The sequence below is a fragment of the Lemur catta genome, chromosome 2, assembly GCF_020740605.2.
Source record: "Lemur catta isolate mLemCat1 chromosome 2, mLemCat1.pri, whole genome shotgun sequence".
Taxonomy (NCBI): domain Eukaryota; kingdom Metazoa; phylum Chordata; class Mammalia; order Primates; family Lemuridae; genus Lemur; species Lemur catta.
Genome location: NC_059129.1, coordinates 127624894 through 127646949, shown reverse-complemented (window position 1 = coordinate 127646949; position 22056 = coordinate 127624894). Strand labels below are relative to the sequence as shown.

General features: G+C 36.6%; 1 protein-coding gene across 4 annotated transcripts in view; it reads right to left on the bottom strand.

The window, feature by feature from the left end:
• Positions 1-372: 372 nt before the first annotated feature.
• Positions 373-22056, bottom strand: part of ADGRG6 (adhesion G protein-coupled receptor G6) — a 131652-nt gene continuing 109968 nt past the window's right edge. For 2 of the 4 annotated variants that reach the window (XM_045544476.1, XM_045544472.1), the window contains 4 exons: positions 19515-19798; positions 8722-8823; positions 7879-8031; positions 373-3257 (listed from right to left, as the gene is read on the bottom strand). In XM_045544476.1, coding sequence (XP_045400432.1) covers positions 3079-3257; positions 7879-8031; positions 8722-8823; positions 19515-19798 — 718 coding nt within the window. In that variant the 3' untranslated portion in view covers positions 373-3078. Of the gene's footprint in view, positions 3258-5630; positions 5677-7878; positions 8032-8721; positions 8824-19514; positions 19799-22056 lie in introns of all 4 variants that reach the window. The other 2 variants (XM_045544474.1, XM_045544473.1) reach the window with 2 other exon arrangements.

The window sequence follows — 22056 nt, the reverse complement described above, 5'->3', positions numbered from 1 at the left end:
TGTCATTTGCTACACCTCCCACAATGAAAATAGCAACTATAAATTGAGGAAAATATCCCAGGTTCTAATTTCTACATATTACTGAATTGATTCCCTTTGGGGGTGCTGAAGACATCCCCCGAATGAAACCTGCATTACTTTTAATCTTCCACAGAGCTTGGCTTTGCACCAGTCATCCTAAGAAATTCTAAAAACTTCTAAATGCACTAATCCCCAGCGAACTGGATCTCTGGAATATATTCATTCCAAGTGTTTTGGCAAAGTAGCCCTATGTCACTAGCTTAATTGGTGGCAGGTTATTTTCCAGTTGTCAAATAATCTTTTCCTATTTAAGAGTCAGAAATAAAAACATTCACTCATAAAGAAATTGAATAATTTGGAACATGAACAATGTAAGTATTTATTTGAAAAACATTTTCCATTTAAGTAAAATGGCAAATCAGCTATAGTAGCTTCTTACTACTAATTCTAATTTGCACTCACAGTCGCTTTTATTCATCATATTCAAAAGTATTGCTACAGAAAACTATTTCACAAAGTATTTAGAAAAAAATATATACAGTCTCTCTAATAGAAAGTTAATTAAAACAAAGGTAGGCAATATCAAGCTAAGACACAAAACACATTGACATTTATAAACACAAATAAATAAATATATACAAAAGACACTATGCCAACAATAGACAAAGAAAATCTTTACAATGCAAATAAATGGTGACAAGAATAGAAAATATCTGAGGATCCTAGACTACAATTCTAATACAATATAGTGTAAAAAGAGGGAAGGAAAAGGAAAAAAAAAAAACAGAAATAGAGTCTGAATTGATATTCTCAAAGACAGGCTAACCAAAATTTTGGCTCCCAGCTAAATTCCTGCCCCTGTGCTCTGAGGCGACTAACTGAAGGTGAGAACTACATGCTCAGAATTGAAGGGAGAATTTGGCTCAGTCTTTTAATTCCATTTGCAAATGTTTCTATTCAGCAGTTTCTTCATTTTTCCTCACCTTTTATTAAATATTTCTAAAATGGAGCTGACATTGTTGTCAAATATGGGGAAAAAAATTTTTCTAGCTCTGGATGAATATGAGTAGAAATTAAAAGCAAAGCCACTTTTGAAGCTCTATCTTAATTACTATTAACTAAAATAAGCACTTTGGGCAGAAATCTCACAGTAGAAAGCTAATTAAAATCTACCATGAATATCTAAGGTTTGGGGGAGAAAGTATGTGAATATTCAGTGACTATTTAAGATTAACTTTCATCTATATGTAACCTCTGCCAAAATAAGCAGCCTGTTAATATATGCCTATTGAAAAGGATTTTGGCTCTATGTAGTGAATCTCAGTGACCTTAAGAATTACTATTCTTTTCTACTAAATGCAACCCTCCCCTGTGAGAGGCAGGGTGGGCAGTGCTCATGTCTCCCAGGATGGTGCTCCAGGCTGCTGCAAAATGGAACGGTAATAAAAATCCACTACCTCATTATCTCATCATCTGCTCCAACCTGGCAAATAGCTTCATGGTTGAAGCTCAGCAAAAGGTGAGAGGCCCCTTGGGTTGCTGCATAGCCTGAAAGCCCTCCCAGATCAAGTCTCATAGCCTGTGAACCACCTGCATTTTGTGCAGATGGAAAGGCCTCCAGGTGCTGGGTTCTGGCCTCATCACTTATGCTGCCATCTCCCAGAACGTGATCCTTCCCAGATAACCCGGAGGAAAGGCAAAAGCCTAGCATGCACTGAGACCAGATTCTAGGAAAATCCATAGGACTCTGTCATCTAAGGACAATTAAAGCGTAGTCGTCTATACATTCACTAGCAAGCAGGCATTACTCCAGACAGCCTGAGAGTTAGGTAAGCTGCTTAATTTTATGCATGGCTTGTATGCAGAAGCCTAATCCATAAATAATACACCATCTATCTTGCCAGATCTCTACAGGCTCTTATATACTACAATCAGAGGACTTACATACAAATAATTTTTAGACTAGCAATTGTTGACCCACACGTTTATAAATTATATTGATTATTGTGAGTCACCCATATGTCTCACTTTATATTCTTTGGAGCACAAGGGGAAGTAAGAGGCCTTCCTTTGAGTGACTGGAAATGTCTTGAAGTCTCCAGAGCAAGGACAGGACCATGTCATCTTAACAGTGTGTCTCCGAAAAGGGAACTTGTACTACTCACATCATGCCTAATGGAAATTCTCCTTCCTGCCCTGAGCCTGAGGGCTCAGTATTCACAAGTAGAGGAGTAACAGATTAATTCCTAAACAACTGCTAGGAGGTCCACATTGACGGGTACATCCACACTAAACTTGACTCAAATGTATGGGATTAAATTATAACTAATGATGCTGCTTTAGCCTTGTGCTTTGAACAGAGTAAGTAAAATACTAGAAATTAACATAGCCTCACATTAACTAGGTCAAAATTAGGGAAAACTTTCTTTCATAAGCATCTTATGGTTCTGAAGGTTAAACATTTGATATAAGAAAAAAACCTTTTTTAAAACTTTGGATCAAACATTAAACATTCTTTTCTATCTGTGGCTGAAATTTCATCAAAAATGAGAAAGTGCTACTGCACTCATAGAAAGTAGCCCTGGGATGAGGCTTGTGGGCGTCCAAAATAGTTATAACTATCAGCAAGCTTTTTATTGTTGAGAAAAATGATGTTGAAAATGGGCACATCCAGAACTATTAGGTGGCATCTAAATGAACTCTAAACTAAGGTTTGTCCTTAGCTTTGCCCCTCCCTTGTCTGTTAATTTTGATGTCTCCCCCTGAGTTCTGATTAGTCTGATTGAATTATATATTTAAAAAATCATGTCTCTTTTGGATACTGAGTCATATCACTCTCAGCACTGAAGTTTTAGTGATGATGGAAACTCCCCCATGGAAGAAATATACTGAAAAGATAAATTCTGAATTTCACAAAAGCCTTCTTAACAAAATATATTCCTCATATATATGCAGTTACCTAGGTAATAGCACATTTACATCTGCTAGTTGTAGTTTTCACAGCTTGCTGATCTTCATGTTTCTGTAGACTGATTCCTTTTTCTTATATTAAAGACATTAAAACTTTGTGCTGTGGCTGAAGGTGTCTGACATAATAATATTTTTATAGAAGTTATCGGAATGAGCATTGCAATAACCCTTGACCTTATCAATGACCTGATGGACAGGGATGATTGATGTTTGTTCTCCATCAGCATGGGTCAGTTTTGACAAGGACTTGTCCATGGAAGCACTGTCTGCAAGAAATGATACGAGAAATTAGGCTGCAAGATGAGCTGGTGACATGCCTAAGGACCACCACACTGTACACTCTGTTTTGCCCATTAACTAAGTACACAAAGGACATGGAGCTCTAGTTCTTTCTTAGATTAGGTAATAGGCAGCACTAAAATTTCATGCTTTCATCTTCAAAGTACATTCCTAATAGATACTGAATGTCCATTTGCCTTCTAGTATTGTGGTTTTTTTTATAAGAAATATTCTTGTAAGTGACATTTTTCAAAAAGCCAATGAATAAAATAATCAGAAAACCACTTTAAAAATACATGCACCAAATGGTTCAGAAGAAGTACCAGATTATGTAATAAAGGAATTGAAATGTGTTGAAATATTTATGGAAGAAATGATATCTGAGATGTGTTTTCCAAATAATACAGGGAGGGGAAATAGGGTGGGGTACATGACCAGCTGTGAGTTGGGTACAGGGGATTCATGATAGTATCCTCTCCACTTTTTATATATGTTTGACACTTTTGATAATGAAAGTTGTTATAAAATTCAAGGATTTTAGAGAATAAAAGTAAATGAAAATAAACATAAAAGGTACTTTGAACACATTTTCCTGTGGGTTTTGGTTTGTCAAATGATTGAAATACAGTAAAAAGGCATCCTTTATGAATTTTTCTTTTAATTATAGAATCAAAATTCTCTTTATCAGAAATATCTTAATAGAAAATTATGTTTTTATTAATTATGCTAGAGTTTCAGAATGATGTTATTGCTGATAGTAGTAATATCAGAGCAAGTAAGAGTAATAAAGGACTGCTAAATAAACTTCTGTTCTGAATTTTTCAATATCATATATTTAAAATATTATTTTCCTAGACCTAAAAACTTTCTAAAATTGGCTCAGATAGTGCTTAAGCTCTATTATCTATAAACACATATGGTGGTTTTCATGCATCCTATGAATACCTTATAAGTACCTCCCTTTCCCGATAGACTTTGGATAAAAATGTTACCCTCAAATTAACAAAATTATAGAGATTTTATACTAAGGAAGGAGAAAATATGAACAAAGTATTCAGTTTCCTACAGTAGTATTTTCTCTATGCACTGTGGAAGAGGCAAAAACTCTATCCTGAAAAACTGCTTTTAGAAATCATGGCTCTGAAATTGGAATGTTCACTTCAGGCTTTTTGTGTTTGAATAGGGTAGACTCAGCATGTGATATAAGATTTAAAATCCATCAATAATTGGTAAAAACCATCATCATGCTGTTGTCTTTAGAAACTGTTCAAATTGCTCAACTGTTGTCTTGTGTTGGAGCAGACACTAAATAAAATGAATGCTGAAATAGAAATGGCACTCTCATCCCACACTCAAGGACACAGGAAAGAAGAAAAGGTGGCTCATGGAGAGAATGGCCAGACTGAAGCATGGTAGAATGACCCCCACCCCATACAGCTCTCAGCAAGCTGACTGATCCTCTGCTTCCTTTTAGTCCATATATTCACTAGCCATTGGTTTTCTGGTGGGGATTTTTTTGTTGATATAAATATCAATTGCGAATAACTTGTGCTTGATATTTTTAGAAGACCACACATTCTCAGAGAAATGTCAAGGATATATTCACTCTGCTCCCTTGGTAATTCCCAGGGGCATGCACTTTCAGAGATTTCAATCAGCTCCATTCCAAAGATGTGATCCAATTTGGTGGGTCTTCATGGTGTAATAAAGTAAAATTCTGAACAAGGGTTGTATTTTAATATATATATGTGTGTGTGTGTATATACATACACACACACACACACACACACATATATATGCTATTCCCAGTCTTCTTGTTAGATATTACATTATGGGTAATATAGATTTTGATTATAGCTGCAAGTCTGAAAACCAGGGGCTAGGGAAATGAACTATTATCTGATCTATGCTGAAATTTCAAGCAGATAAAAATCTTCACAAAGCAGGCTTGGAATTGACAACTTCATTTATATGGCTTCTATGAATGTACCATGACATACGCAGTAATCCATAAGAGCAGTGGGAAAGTAAAGAATTTCATGTCCCTTCTATAACAAATCTTCTCTTGAGTACTGCTTTTTGTCATTACTTATGTGACCCACTCACTCCAGACCATGGTACATTTCCTAGAAGGAGCGGCTTGCAGACACCCCATGCAGAGAAGAGAAAGCACAGCACACTATCATTCTGAATTTCAGAAATTTCAGCTCAACGCAGGAATGTCATTGTGCTAGTGGAAAAGTATTGTAAAGAACAAGCCATTTTGCTGGTGCAGCAAGAATCTTAGCTTAATCCATGCACATATTCTCTTACTACCTTGCAAAAAAATTCATGCATTCAAAAAAGCAATAAAAGTTTACCTGAATGATCCACTTTTGTTGAAGGAATGCTCTTAGGAGACATTATCTATACCATAAACATATGAATGTCTAGATCAATTCCAAGAAATAAACCAACTAGATATTCATGATGATATGCAGTGACTTTTTGCATACCCTGAGTGATCCCCAGTATACCAGTTGTCCCACTGAGAACTGAGTAGACAAGGCTATTTGAAGTCAGTTGACTGGAAACCAGAATTGATTATACCATAGAAGTAATGCCATATAACTAACTAAATTCTCTTGCCAGTTGACAAGAACCCATTTAGTCCCAAGGGTTTTTTTAATTAAGGGAAACAGAAAAACATTAATGCATGCCTTAAAAAACAAAACAAAACAAAAAACACACAACATTTCAAAATAGTAAAGTCTGCCTCCGCGTGGTACCTCCATTTCTGCACATCCTCTTTTATCTTTCAGTTTCCCCCAGGATCCTACAGCCCTTTCTTTCCTTAATAATTTCCCAAATGCTCCACATCCTAATTTGTCTACCTTGTTTCTTTTCTCCCCATTTAAGAGTGGCATATTCTCAGCTGTGTTGAGAGGAAAGCAATTCAATTGGTCTAATTCCTATTCACTCACAACTGACTGATAATGCATTAATTATTTGCATTTAAGAAGGGGAGATAAAGTGAGTAGTTTTAAGTTTGGTTAAATAAAGTGAAAAAATAATTCATTATAAGTAAAAGATATTTTGTGCCAAGGAACCACCAATTAGGTAGAATAATTTATCTTAGACTATACACCTGTCATCAATTTCCTTACACAGGTATTCTTCAGCAGGGGGGCACAAACCGTTTAATTTTAGGCAAAATTGTGTAGGTGACTCAAAGCCTGCACCTTATTCTGGAAGAGAATCCGCAGCTTTCATTCAATTCTCCCCAAAATATCCTTGAGTCCAAGAAGCTTTAAGAACCACTGTCCTAAATTGCTCTGAGTTCTTACATCTCTTTAATTAATTTTGGAATTAACAAACTCTCTAAACACTCTAACTTTTTTCCACAGTACTGTCATGAATCCAAGGCAGTGGCCACTCCAGTGGGGCAAGCAGGGACATGTGTAAGGAATCAAATGTTTATAAGGGTCATTTATAATTCAAGTGTTTGCAATATGAACAATTACAGACACATCACACACTTTGCTCCCTATTTGCAAAAAGCTAAGTATTAATCTTCTCTGCGTCATTCACCTCTGCTCATGTTGAATAGCTAAAAAAAGTAAAAAGTTATTTCCATTATTCTTTTAGAATCATCTTTAATTAGGAAAGTGCTGTGTGCTAAGCGTGAAAGCTGTCTGCCAGTGGTTTAATTAGTATTTAAAAGTAGCAATTCTATTATTTCCTTTTGAAATTATCAAAAGGTTACACCTTTTCTCATCACTCCCTGATTATCAAGTACTGCAAAATATTCTTTTTTGAGACAAGTTGGCTATGTTGCTCAAGCTGGAGTATTGTGGCTATTTACACAATCATAGCTCACTGCAGCCTTGAACTCCTGGCCTCAAGGGTTTCTCCCACCTCAGCCTCCCAGGTAGCTGGGTCTACAGGCACACACCTCTGCTTAAAATATTCTTTATTTCCATGTCATGAGGATTGTTCATATATATGCTCAGTGACAGAATGTGTAGTCATTGTAAATATCATGAAAAAACAGGATATGAACAAAGACAGTGTTTCTTACAGCCCTGTATTGCTTTCCAAATATTATGTTCTATATTCTTTCATCTTTAATCAGTGATTTAAATCTTTCATATTTACAGAGCAGGTGCCAATAACATTCCAATGTTTAAGGAATTAAGTCTCAAATAAAATATACATCCTAGATGGTGTTTCTTCCTGTTCCCATGACAACTTGTCAAGAAACTTTCATACTACACTGAAATAATCTGCAATTCAATTTTGGTATTTTTAAAATAAAAATATATAGCTATTTAAACAAAATACCATAATTTTTAAATAAAACTAAGTTTTGAATCACTTTGTTGACATTCAGAGTTAGTGATATTACGGTTATGTAGAAATAGTTTGGGTTATATGATTTTAAAAAGGACAAAGTATTCAGAAGGTATTGGATAAAGTCTTCAAACAGATTTTTATGTTCATAAATCTAAAATAAGCACCCTATCAGGCACTGTGTTCTGTCACTCTTCATGATAGGGACATTTCTGCAATGAAAATGCAATGAGAACTCTACCAGAGGACATCTTTATCATGACCACAGTGACTCACCAGTGTGGCTATTCCTTTTGAAATAGGTGGTAGAGCTGGATTTAGATTTGGATGTAAGATAGGTTGAGTTGGAACCAATGGAGCTTGAAGACAAAGATTTTCCTAGATTATCAGAACTTTTCTTGATGATATTGGTAGCTGTTTTACTCCAATCTGAAACAAATGACATCACTCTATCAATCTGCTTTATGGGAAATATGTTGTGCCCTGAAAAATCATCATTGCATCATTTCATTTATCTGGAGCATCTGATTTTCTGATATGCTGGCAATGGCCCAGAGAAGAGGCAGACATGTAAACAACAATAAACTGAAGACAGAAAAATTTCTTACTTTGACTTTGTATTAATATATATACTGCTTAAAATCCCACTTCAGTATCCTAAGGGTGAGAAGTAACCACTGATGGTATGAAAGAAAGAAAAGAAAGAAAGAAAGAAAAGGAAAGAAAAAGTAATACTTTTCTAAGGATATTTTTTACAGTGAGAAAAATCTCTTTGCATAATAATGTAATTAAGGATCTCAAAAACATAGAAAGATGAATCTGGAATAGTGGAACCTCTGGATATCCAGGTTGTTAAATTAGACATTAAACTTTGGGCAACTCATTTGATTTGCCTGGAATTCATTGCTTTTCCTCTGCAGAATAGAAGGGATGGCTCCAAAGTTCTCAGATCGCTTCTAGGCTTAATATTCTAAGATTCCAACTAAGGATCTCTTCATATGCTTCACTTTTATAACTTGCTACCATTAGGGTTTGGTTGCTCTGACAATGGAAGATTGAATGACAAACATTTCCAACTACTTTTAGATGTAAAACCCCATCCACAACATGCTCCTTTACCTGAGTTGTCTGCTAACCGAAATCTACCACAGCAGAGATGCCGTCTCCACTGTTTCTGAACATTCTCCTTCATAGCACAGTGGAAAATAAATATAAATAAGCCTGTGATAAAAGAAAATATAAATATTTAAGCCAGCGGATGCATTTTCAAAGATAAATCTTACAAAATACATGGATTCATTTTAATTTAAAATGTTTTACATCTAAGTCACTTGTGCTTTGGAAGAGACAAAGATCTTAAGGAAAGGAACTTTTCAGTATGCAGTCAAAATTTTAGTCCTTTAGAACAGAACACAAAGCCTCAGACAAAACTAGAATAACTGCATGGATCTGATCCTGTCTTTCTTGTTCTGTTCAGCATTCATAATGACTTAACCTAAAAACCAAGCCGAAATAAGCAACATTCGTTCAATTTAAGAAGTATTCAATATTTCCCTTACATTTGTCTTGAAATTATATTAAAAATTTCCATAAAATTTAGAAAAAAGAGAGAATTGAAAACACCCATGAGCTCATCATGTTTCGATTTGTGTATGCTGAGCTATTTTACATATGCATATCATAGTTATATTCATGGTATATTAGGTTGGGTCATAGAAAAGTGGTATTTTTGCAGGTTAAACATGGCCTTGTCAGCAGTCACCTGGCTTACTTAAGTTTCTCAACATTTTAACAGAAATGTTACCATAATGGGAAATAGCCTTCATATTTATAGCTACTCCCTGTGCCTAGCCTATCAAAAACTAACTGTGTCACTTGTGCTTTGGAAGCCAATCCCTTTTCATTTTTCAGGGAATTTGCTCCTGCATTGTAACCCTCTCCTCACGGCCCCATCCTATCTCTTCTGCTCCTCTACACTCCGTTATTCACATTATAAGCATGTTCTAATTACTATCTAAAAAACAAAAAATTCCTCCCTTAACCTCCAATTGCCTTCTAGCTTCAACTTCTTCATTTCCTTTCCCAATAAAACACCTCGAAATGGTTAACTTTTGCTGTCTCCACTTTTTCTCATACTTTCTCTTCTCAGCCCACTCCAAATAGGCTGCTATCCACAACCATGACCCACTGTGACTGCTCCTGTGAGAGTCACAGTGACTCCCATATTGCAAGGTTGTCATGGCTATTTTATTAGACCTCTCAGCAGCATTCAACACAATCAAACATTTCCTCATTCCTGATGCCATTTTTCCCCAGTTCTCTTCCTAATTTCCTAAGGATTCCTTTTTGGCTTCTTGGTCTCCTAAGTAGATTCATTCATTCTTTCTTTCTTTCTTTTTTTTTTTTTAGAGATAGGGCCTCACTCTGTCACCCAGGCTAGAGTGCAGTGGCGTGATAATAGCTCCGTGCAATCTCGAACTCCTGAGTCCAAGTGATCCTCCTGTCTTGGCCTCCCAAAGTGCTGGGATGTGAGCCACCACACCTGGCCTGCTTTAAAGGTTGACATGTCTGTAACTCAGTCCCAGGTTTCCATCTCTTCTATGGCTACATTGTCCCAGTGGCTAGTACTACTTCTGAAATTTAAGTTTCATATACTGATATTTTATATTTTGTCCCATTCCCTCCTCTCCCCAACATCACCAGGATTCCAACCCATATTGCCTACAGGACATATTCACTTGGCTGTATCTCCATGTAGCAGCATCTCACACCCCGGATGTTCTGAACAGAGGTCCTTCTCATCATGACCCTCAAGCCACACTCACCTTTCTTCTGTTTCTTAATATATCAAGCTTGTTTCTACCCAATACCATGCTGAACACTGTTCTTCCAGATCTTTCCATAACAGGTTCCTACCTATCATTCAGGTCTCAGACCAACAGTTAACTCCGCAGAGAGGCCATCATCAACCCTTGTTTTTTTTTTTTTTTTTTTTTAATTTTAGCCTCTATTCACTCCGTTTCACATACCTATTTTTTTCATAGCACTTATCAGTGCCTGATATTCTTGTATTACTCATTTATTCATTTATTCGCTTGAGTGTCTCTTCCTAGCACATAAGATCCAAGAGAATAAGTATATTTGTCTATTCAATGCTACATTGGCCATTCCAGGAACAATGCTAGAAATTACACAGGAATTTTCTGATGACTGTTTATTGATTGAATGAATGGTAACTATGATCAGCCAATCTTCTGTTAATCAAATGCTTGCACATACACACTAATGTGTTCAATGTGTTTGAGATAGGAGGTTAAAAATAGGTGTGTGTAGCACACAAATTAACGGATGACAGGAATACAATGAAAATACACTTAAGGTGAAAGTTTCTGAAAAGCACACAAATAAGTTGCTGAGGAACTTCCCTAGTAATATACCATACTAAGCAGTATACCCACTTAAGGGAGGGCGTTTTAGGGGATCTAGGGCTTGCATAATTGAGTAAGTTTAATATGCAAATCTACTTTGTACCACCAGTAATGTGAATAAGCAACAGTGTATAAATAACTTGAATTGGTTACTAGATCCTTTTAAGTTTTGAAGAGATGGTAGCAGTTACACAGAAGAGTGGAGGGAAGGAAGCCTGAGGTGAGGTCACTAGAGGTTACAGATGAAGGAGACCACAGTTCCAGAGCAGGAAGCCAATCATTGCTTCAGGTTTACTCAATTTTCCTTTAATGCATCAGAATTTCCACAAGTTGTTCTGGGAGGTATTTTTGTCACACAGCTAAAAATATAGGTAACTGTATTCATAAGCAATTTTTTAAAAGAATCATGTATTAGACCTGGAAAAGATTATAAACTTCAATTAAGGACTTTTGTTCCTGGGCAATAATCCAGGTATTACTCACTATAGGGCCTCACATTGAGCAAATGATTTTCATTTAGTTGAGGGTAGAAGGAAAATTTGCTAGATGTTGCTTCCCTTAATACTCTATTATTCTTCTGTAACACTCAGTAGTTTTTATACATGTCATATACACTGGAAGAAAAAATTTCAGAGGTTGTGTCTGGTTTCAAGGACAATGGAAGAGAACTAGGTCACAGATTCACTTTTTCAGCCTTCTTGGGGTGCTAAAATGTGAATTATTTTGAGGATCAGCAGCTGACCACAATCAGAGAGGATGACGTTAAAGATAAAACTGACTTAATAAAACAATTTTTTAGATTGTGTAGTGCTATCCTGAATAATTATATAACATTAGACGATCTTGCCTACTTTAAACAACCACATTTGCCTATAAATATATAAGCACCTAATAAGTTTAAGAGACACTGGTACATATGTAAATTGGATTAAAAATCTGATACATCTCCTCTAAAATTAAGTGATAGAGTAAAAGTCACGTAAATGCTCCATCTTCTACTATGAACTGTGATACTATGGGGACAAAATCAGATATTAAGCTTAAGAAATTAGAATTCTTAGAAATGAATATGTTTTAAATTCCAAGGTATTATATTTATAATAGAAATATGGTAAATTTAGCCTTGAGATACATTTCCATTTTGAATCAGAATAGGATTCTCATAATAGGTTGTTTTATTATACTATTTGTAGTAACTTGCCCTTTTCCCATGAATTTAAGTAAGTCTGGCAATAAATATTATACCAAAATTCTTTCAGGACAAAATATCCCTTTTAAAAAGAGTTCAGCCGTGGGAAATGAGGTAGGCATCTCCATTTGGAACAGCACGCATAAGGAGTATGGAAAGAAATTCTAAACACTTCAGGAAGGAGTAGTAGAAAATGTAGCCAAAGAGCCAAGGGCACTTGGAGGCTAACATGGGAAGACAGAGGGCTACTCCCTCTTAAATTTTGAAGGCATCCCCCAGCCCCTGCCAGCTACTTATAGATCTAGGTGCCAGAAGCATAACTAAAATCATAAAACTTTAATAGAGTTCTAAGTTAATATCCAAGGAAATAAGTCTGATTTCCCGTAACAGTCTCTGCTTTCTTTCTACCAGTTTTTTTCCCTTTGTGAATCTTCATACCAGGAAGAATATACTCCTGTAGCTTTCTGGAAAAAGCATTAAGCTGTGACCTGACCTCGGACCATGACAATCGGGCTCTGTTTACTCTTTAGAGTATAGCTTTAGTTAATTAAGGAGCTGGCAACATTGCCTGTAAAAGGTGGAAGCTAAAACGGCCCAACAGACTGAATTCAGAGCTAAAGCTTTTACTTCACCCTGACAGGCTAGTGCTAGTTTCACGAAATCTTCCTATCTCACAAAAGAGTTCATGATGGTCCTTTCTTGGTGAATTTTAGCCTGGAAAACTACCACTCTGATGAATCCAAGCCAGAGTTCCTTCGCAATAGTTTCTTCAGCTTGATAACTGCCTGCATTCTTTATTTTACCTATGTGAATCCATTTCATGCTAAGACAGCATGAAAAACAAGAACTTACCACACTCTAGATGAGCAGATTCCTAACCAGCCACCTACCCTCTCATTCCAGACTCCTTACTCAGACTGCCCTTCGCCGCCATCTTTCACTAGCCAGACGTACATGCTAATGTCTACAAAAATTTACATGTGAATTCAAGAGGTTTTCATTCTCAGTAAATTTTATAATTTTCTCATTCAAAATAAGTGACATATTTAATGGTGATGAAGGAAGAATGTTGCAAGTATGTGGAAAAGTGGGCCCACCTACAGGTGTTAGGGTGGAAAATGTAATGAACTTCACCTTGTCAAATTCTCGAGAAAGACTCTGTGGGCCAACACTGGTTCAGCAAACACAGTAAAGGAAGATGTTAAAGAAACAGCTTAGAAGATGCCCTAAAATGGAGTGAGAAGCATTCTGAAAAATCTAATCAAGTAGTAGAATTGATTTTTGATAGCTAATCCTTTCATCTACCTCAGAACACATTCAAGCAGCATATCTGGAAAAAAATAATTAAACCTACTTCTAAGAACTGGCATTATATTCACTGTGGATTGTGAATGTATCTTGATCTTTGTAAGAGCTATTTAACTGTTTAGGGAAAAAAAGATATACTTAGATATTTTGGCTAGAAATGTGGTCCCCACATAGAATTCATTCCTTTGGCTTGATTCACACAGTGATATGTAGCTTTCCGGGGCAAATGTAAAATGAGTAGCCAAAGGGATGTTCTCAGATCCTTAGCCTGATTATTAAAAGTTAAAAAAAATTTCAGCTGGGCCTGGTGGCTCACACCTGTAATCCTAGCACTCTGGGAGGCCAAGGTGAGAGGATCACTTGAGCTCAGGAATTTGAGGTTGCAGTGAGCTACCATGACACTATGGCACTCTAGCCAGGTCAACAGAGCAAGACTCTGTCTCAAAAAATAAAAAAAAATCCTAGAAGCAGTTTCCTTAGATACTACTATATGGTAAAATTCAGGGAAGCACACATTGTCATTCACTTACTGCTCTAAAAGGTCACTTTCAAGAATCCAGGTGGAAGGGAAAGAAACAACCACCTTGGGTCCTCATCTCCTTGAGTTATTTAATAACTAAAGGCCACTGACATTTTCAGCAGAATCATCACCAATAAATTCAAACAAATAGCCTAAATTGACTTTTTCTTCCCTTGGATAATAAAGTTCCAGAAATACAGTTAAGGGCAAGACTGCAGACATAGGTAACTTCAGGGATGGGAAATGGAATCAGAGTGGGTAGTAATGAGTGATTTGTGTCTTAATTGGGTCATGAGCATAAAGCAGTTCTGGAGTTTTGAAGGGAAAATCGGTCAAGAATTAAACCAGGTCTTTGGGCAGAAAAGACCATGTGCTCTAGGTAATTGATTTTTGACAAAAATGGTCTAGATGACCTCTGAGCTCCATAGCAAGCCTGAGTCCAAATCTTCAAACAGCTCTGTGTTCTGTTGTCACATAGACACAGCCAGCTGGCTGATGGGCTGGAGATCTTTAAGGGTTTATGGCTCTCTTTGGAAACTTCTTAAATCCTCCTTTCATACTACCAAGGTGCCCTTTAGAAAATTATTTCTTTGTGGCACAAAATGCCCTGCCAAAAGATGAGTAATTTATTTCCTTGCAGTGTGTAATGTCTCAGCCAACATGATGTCGTTTCAGATGTTAGGAGTTGAAATGTGGGTCATCTCTTTACCTTGGCACCAATTCCATATGTGTATTGTACATGTGATTATGTAACAGCTCAACTTTCATGAGGCACCTAACCTCATCCTCCAGTGCCCAGGGAGACTTAGTTGACACTCAGCATATTTTGCCTCATAAATTGACTTAATTTTCTTACGAATATAATAATAATAATGATGCATTTCCCTATGTGATTTTTTGCTGAATAAGGGTAAGAGATTAATTCTCATTTACTCATTAAATGTATATTTACTAACAGTGCTTTGATTTTTAATGGAAGTAGATATTCACTTCCTAGAAACTTTGAAATAAAAAAGTGAAAGGCCAGAAATTTTAGTTTTCTGTTTATGCTTTGTCTCCTAATAATGTGCTTTTCTATTTTCATATATTGCTATATTGTAAATATCACATTGCCAGATTCACATTGATCTTGGGAAAGTCATTAACTTTTCTTACTCTCAGTGTCTTTAACTCTAAAATGGAGAAAATATCCTCTTTTAGGTACTTACTTTTCAGACTTGCTTCAAGAATGACAGCAGATCACAGATGCTATGTGAAAGTGCTTGGTAAACAATAATGCACTATACAAATATGTTATTTCTGTTTCTCCGGGTATCTTAATGTTTTCAAAGTAAGTAATGGGAAACATCATCTCTGAGTATACTGATGATACCTTTCTGTGTTCCCCCTGGCAACTTCTATTTGCAGAACCATATGTTGCCTCTTATTACACTGTCATATATCCTTGCAGAAGATGGGCTGATTATACCTAAGACTATTAATCTATATTGTTTCACATGCCTGGAAAAGGAATATTAAAGACCAAGCTGTTGTTATGGAGCTAGATTTTAGATCCTAATGAACTTGTCAGGAGAGTTAAACTTCCCTATATACTAGAGAAGCACAATCCAATAAATACATGAAATACTTTTGTACAGTTAAGGAACAAAATATACAGTCTGAGATACTGTTGTTCATCACTTGTATAACAAGCAGCTATATGCACGTGTTGTATCTCAGAGCAATAATTCAATTCTGCAAGCTCATCAATGATATTGTCAAGGGACAGATGTCCAAAAGTGCTCTTGCCAAGATTTCAGTAACCAGGAAATTGCCTTTTATTTCTTTAGGATGAATTATTGAAATACAATGTACTCAGGCATGCAAATTATGATGTACTTTTGTCAAACATTTGTTCTCTGTTGCATAGCAATTTGTACAAGAGAATTTTCTGCAGTTGTATTCTTGAGAAAAAATTAAAAATGTTAATACAATTAACTGCCAGTTTCATCTTGGGAAAGCAGCAAAAATAGCGAAAGCAGATAGATATGTAATTTCACCATATTAAGAGAAAGTATATTTATCTTTTAATCTTAGCAGGCAAAAAAAATCAATGAAATGAGTACTATATAACTTAACCAAGTGAAGTAGATAAAATAAGAAGAACAAAGCAATATATATGGAAAATTAGAAAATAATAAACTTGCTTTCAGCCTTGATTCAATTCATGACTTCATTTGCTCATTCAAGTATATAAAATTTAAATTATAACCACACAGACTATAATAATTTTCTGGTATCCACTTAACATGATTTTTGGCAATTAAATTATACAGTTACAAGTAAAAAAAACTAGGTATAACTGAAAATTAAAAATATATACTAAAAATAAACATAAAACATGCAAATAAAAAATATAAAAATAAAATGTAAAATTTTAACATATAGACTATTTAAATTTCTGTGCATATCTATATAATTATACACATATGTGCTCATACACACACACCTCCCCACATATATTTCCAAGAATCCTGAAAGATAAAATGGACTTTTTAACATGATCAAACCAAAGTTTTGAAGAAATGAACAAATGTGAAGAGAAATCTCTCAAAAGCCTTTCCTCAGTATGCTCTGACACCACAGCAGACCCAGCTCGAACACGTGCTGCTCCCACAGGTCCCATGTCCCTAACACTACATGGTGACCCTGCTGACTTTTAGATACTCAAGTACAAGCTAAATCTCAGAGATTAAAATTTATTTAGCATAGTTTTAGTTTTTTGACTATTGTGTTGCATTCTAAATATTTAGCCATTGTTAAGTCTCATAACGATAGGCATCCATTAACTATACTCTTATATTAACAAGAAGACCCCCTACCCTGATTGCTCTAGAAAGATAAGAGTTTACTTTAATGACCAAACCAATGATGAGTATTAAGTCACACCACACTTCCTAAATTTCCCCTGACTCTTGGCACATCTTTCCGGCTCCCCTGTCTCCATCACAGTCTAACACACTGGATCACCTTATCCCAGACCACTGTGAAAGTCTCCTACCTGCTCTCCCTACAGCACTATTGGGTGGTTCTAATCCACTCTCCACATTAGGTCCAGCTTTCTCTTTACAAAGTGCATATCTAATCAGGTTACTCCAGCTGCCTAAAACCTTGCAAAGGCTTCCTATTGTTTTTATGAAGTGCTTCCTACCTGAAATATTCTTGTCCCTACTCCTACTTTCACTTTTCACCTAGTTTTTTAATTCCTATTGATCCTTCAGATTTTGGATTAGACGTCACATCTTCTGTAATATGTTCTCAATCTGTGAGGTACTTTTCCAATAGCAACGTAGTAGAGTAACATCAGTCTCCCCTACTAGAATATAAGCTCCATGAGGCAAAGGGACCACATCAAGTTTTTTGCTAGAATGAAGAATATCAAAAAGAAAAAAAAATAGATATAATGTATGTAGCTTGCATACATAGCTTGCATACATAGTAGCTGAGTTCATTTTGCACTCACTGAATTGTTTCTTCAAACTGTCTAAATTCTACATGCTTCTTTTAATAAAGCAGATACTTCTAACAACAAAGCCTCTCTTGAAAGGTTCAGAAAATGACTCACCAATAAAAACCCATTATGTGACTTATCCACAGCATCCTAAGAAGTTTTGTACAAGCCTGGCTGGTAAGCAATTGTTGGTAGACTCATGTGCTCTGTCATCACTGCCTTTTAATTTTTCTTTTTAGGAGGTGTTTTTAATATCATTAAATGTGTAGAAATCTGTTCTGAATTTATATAATGTAAAATCAGTCTTAAAAGTCAGTGATTTATGAAGAACACTGACTTGCTGATGGTTTACAACATTTTTCCCTCCTGACAGGAGACTCATGCTGGGAAAAATAAAACATCCCCATCCTCGTTAATGGAAACAGAGCTAAACAGACAACTGTAACTGTTGAAAGTTACTGAAACTGCCAGGAAATTCTAAAAGCAAAACCAAGGTTGGGCTGGCAGATCAGTGTGCCTTTCATGTACAATCCTGCAATATGAAACCATGCAATTTCTAATGTTAATGGACGCTTTTGTCAATATTTATTTAGGCACTTCTACGTTGTATAGTATAGAAGAGATTAAATAGAGGAATACTCGCTTTACACAGCTAGATCCCAGTGAAGATGTCTTGATATGCTACATACTCAGTTTCCAACTTTTGCAGTTGCACTTGAGGTTTATTATTCTATTGACTAAAGATAATGAGCCTACATATTTCCTCTGTTATGGGAGAGTGAACCTGAATAAAATTTGCTGAACTAATTAATATACATTTATGCCAGAAGAGCCTCAGATTGGATTTAGGCCATCCCAAGGGCTTCTGTCTTCATCCAGCAATCCATTCATGTAACTTTTTTGCAGTTCATAAGCTCCTGGAGGACCTCGGGGGATTAGCAGTAAGCAACACTCCCCTGCAGGGGAGTGCAGACTTTCTTGAGAACACACCTGAAGGTAGCACCCATCTGGGGAGTAGCACCAACCTGCTTTCCCCTCCAGTTCAAGTTTATTCACCTGCAGTCAGCTCTTCTCCCCCACACACCTACAACTGCACGAACAATAGCTCAGGTAAGCCATTCATACTGCTCTGCTCAAAAACATTCCAAACTTTGTCACCTAACTTCTTTTACAGTGTTGGCCTCATAATGCTTCTGAACATTAAGGAGTTCTAACAACACAGGGTATATTCAATATCTTAAAAGAGATCATTTAATTTGCAAAAAATAATTTATGTTCACTTAGGCTTAAAAGTTAAATTATATTAAAAAGTACACTAAAGTTATATACTATGCAATAAGAAGTATGACTGACTATAAGCTCCTTGAAGGAGGCCTTGTATTTTTGTATGAAGCAGGCCATTGGCAAATGTCTGTTAAATTGTTGAATTAATTGTGAAAAGTTCAACATAACTCAGGAAGAGACAAAAGTTTCTGAACTAGAGTGTTGGTGCTCATTTTGATATTCAAGAAGCCAAGGAATCAAGGTGAACTGCTTCTGTTCCTGCATAAAATCTAGAAATTCTTCTGGCCATGAATGGTAAATCTACATGGGACAAGGTTCCGTGAAGAGCCCCAACACTCAGCAAAACTGTGAAGAGAATAAAAGTTGTCTGTGCATCCCTTTAAACTTCCCATTGGCCTCTCTGCTAGATACCTCCTGCTCCTCCATATTCATGCAATAATGTATTAAGCACTTACTATCTGCCATGTACATTGATGTACTTGGGATACATCAGTGGAAAAGAAAAAGCAAAACTGACATTCTACTTCATTTATTCATTTAAGACATTTTTAAAGAGTGACCACCCAGAGGAACTATGCTCAGCACTCGGAATAGTGACATAGAAACTGAACGTGGCATCTGTCCAAAAGTGAAGCTGCCTGCAAATATGACAAAATTAGAAAGTAAAAATTGCCCAGGTACAATTTATCTTACCTTGTAATGAATTGAAGATGGAAAAGAGGTACGTGAAAGGGATATTTAAGGGTCCCCAGGAAAAGAATGCAAACCCCCACGTCATGCCCAGAAGAAACGTCAGGCTAACCACGCTGCGCAGGTTCCGCAAAACCTCTTCTCTCAGGGTCCGGTTGCTTCTCTTGCCGTTCCTCCCGCAGATCTGCACCATTACCACGATGAACATGGCAACGTTCAGAAAAAACATGACTCCAAAATACCCAGCACAGGTCACATAAAATATGACTGGATCCTGAATCCAACAGCTTAAAAAAGAAGAAGAAGAAATAGGAAAGAAAGAGAGATTTACTACTACCATGTCCTGTTTACCTCATACTTTTCTTGACTTAGTTTGGACTATTGCAGATTTCTCTCTCAAACGCCTTTAGAAAGTTCCTTGTACCTCAGTGTCTTTTTTGATCTTTACATGAGTAGGTTTTCTTTTTAATGGCCATCACTTTAATATCTAATTATTTAAGGCAGTGTTAAAAAGAAAGCAAGGCAGCTTCTTGAATTTTGAATTGTATGAAAATACTCTTGGTTGGCTTACCCCAAACCACGTCTAACTTCCTTTTCTCTTGCGTGCCTATGCACTAAGAATGGGAAATTTAAGTATTCAGTTTAGGTCTTTGTATTTAAGGGATGGCAGTGTGACAAAATGATACGGAAGCAGAAGTCTGCTAAGGGATTTTTGGGAGACTTATTCTTGACAGACTCAACTGGCAAGGCCCTTATTCCTTCTTCCTGCCTCCAACACAAAACTGAGTCCTGGAGCTGCAGGAGTCATCATCTGTCTGTGAGCGAGAGGACAAGCGAGCTGCAGAATTGTTGGCTCTGACATTTTTAGCCATAAAATCAATGCCAGTGGTTGCTACTTCCATGTTTCCTGTCACTTGTGAAGAGTACACTCCTGCGTATTTAAGCCACACCTAGTTGTGGGTTTGTTACTGTAGGTATAATAATTCCCATTGACATCACTGGCCTATAATAAGGCAGGACCTTATTATGGAACTGTGAGATTCTGACACAGACACTTCTCATGCCCAATTACAAAGCTTACATTGATTACAAAACATCCTTATGAGGTGGAGAAGGCTATACTTGATATTTAGAATGATGTATAGGTCAGATAATTGATGAAAGAAATTTTAAAACTGTAGTATGGGCAAAGTATAGTAGGAGAAAAGTTGACAAATACTGCAATTTGCAGGTGTCCTGGCATGTAATCAATGCTATGGAAATTATTAGGTACCTCAAAACTTGGATGAATGATTTAAGGCAATTAAATTCATCTTCAAATTCTACTGTAAATGGTCATCATTCTGGGTTATGTCTTCCACACTGGAACATTACCTTTGCAAAGGCAACAGTGGTCCTGAACATCTTTGAATCCTAGAACTTAACGTGACTCTCAGCATACAGTAAATTCTCAATAAATGAGAGTTGCTTATGGCACAGCAATGTACTAAATAGTACTTTATGTTCTTGTAAGAGTCGACTAACATACTTCTTAAATTCCCATAACATATTTTTTAAATTCCCTTTTTGATTCCCAATAAGAACTTATTGATTTCTACTTATATATTATTCTAAAGGCCCCCACAATGACACTGCTTATCCCTGGAGCTAACTTTTCTTTACACATAGAAGTTCCCCTAAAATCCTGGAAATCCCTGACCTAGCTCCATTATTTTGCCCTAGTTCTTTTTTTTTTTTTTTGAGACAGAGTGTCACTCTGTTGCCCGGGCTAGAGTGAGTGCCGTGGCGTCAGCCTAGCTCACAGCAACCTCAAACTCCTGGGCTTAAGCGATCCTACTGCCTCAGCCTCCCGAGTTGCTGGGACTACAGGCATGTGCCACCATGCCCGGCTAATTTTTTTTTTCTATATGTATATTTTTAGCTGTCCATATAGTTTCTTTCTATTTTTTAGTAGAGACGGGGTCTCGCTCTTGCTCAGGCTGGTCTCGAACTCCTGAGCTCACACAATCCGCCCGCCTCGGCCTCCCAAGTGCTAGGATTACAGGCTTGAGCCACCGCGCCCGGCCTATTTTGCCCTAGTTCTTGAGGAGCCTTTTGAGTGCTACTTTAGAAATATAAGAGAAAGGAAGACCATGACTTGGAGCACAGAAACTGGATGACTGACTGGATATAAAAGTGTTATTCATCCATGAAATGTGCAGAGATATGTGGCATTACAGGTCTCATCTCAGGAGTAAGTTCTCTATTCAGTAACTCTTTCCATCAACAGATATTTATTGAGCACTTCATGATGCGACTGATAAAATATGTCAGAACTGCCCAAACCGAGCAATATAAAAACCTTAATCTCAGTGATGTCATAGTCTGAAGGGAACTTTCCAAATTATTTAAGAACTCACAGACTTCTCTATTCTCTGCATTTCTGCATAACACTCACATTGGCATGGAATCATTCACTGTCGGATATTGCTATTTCACTCTCTTGAAGATGTGTGTGGGTTTCAGGAGGTGGGAGTATTATGAAATCTCCTCAAATAGCACGGGC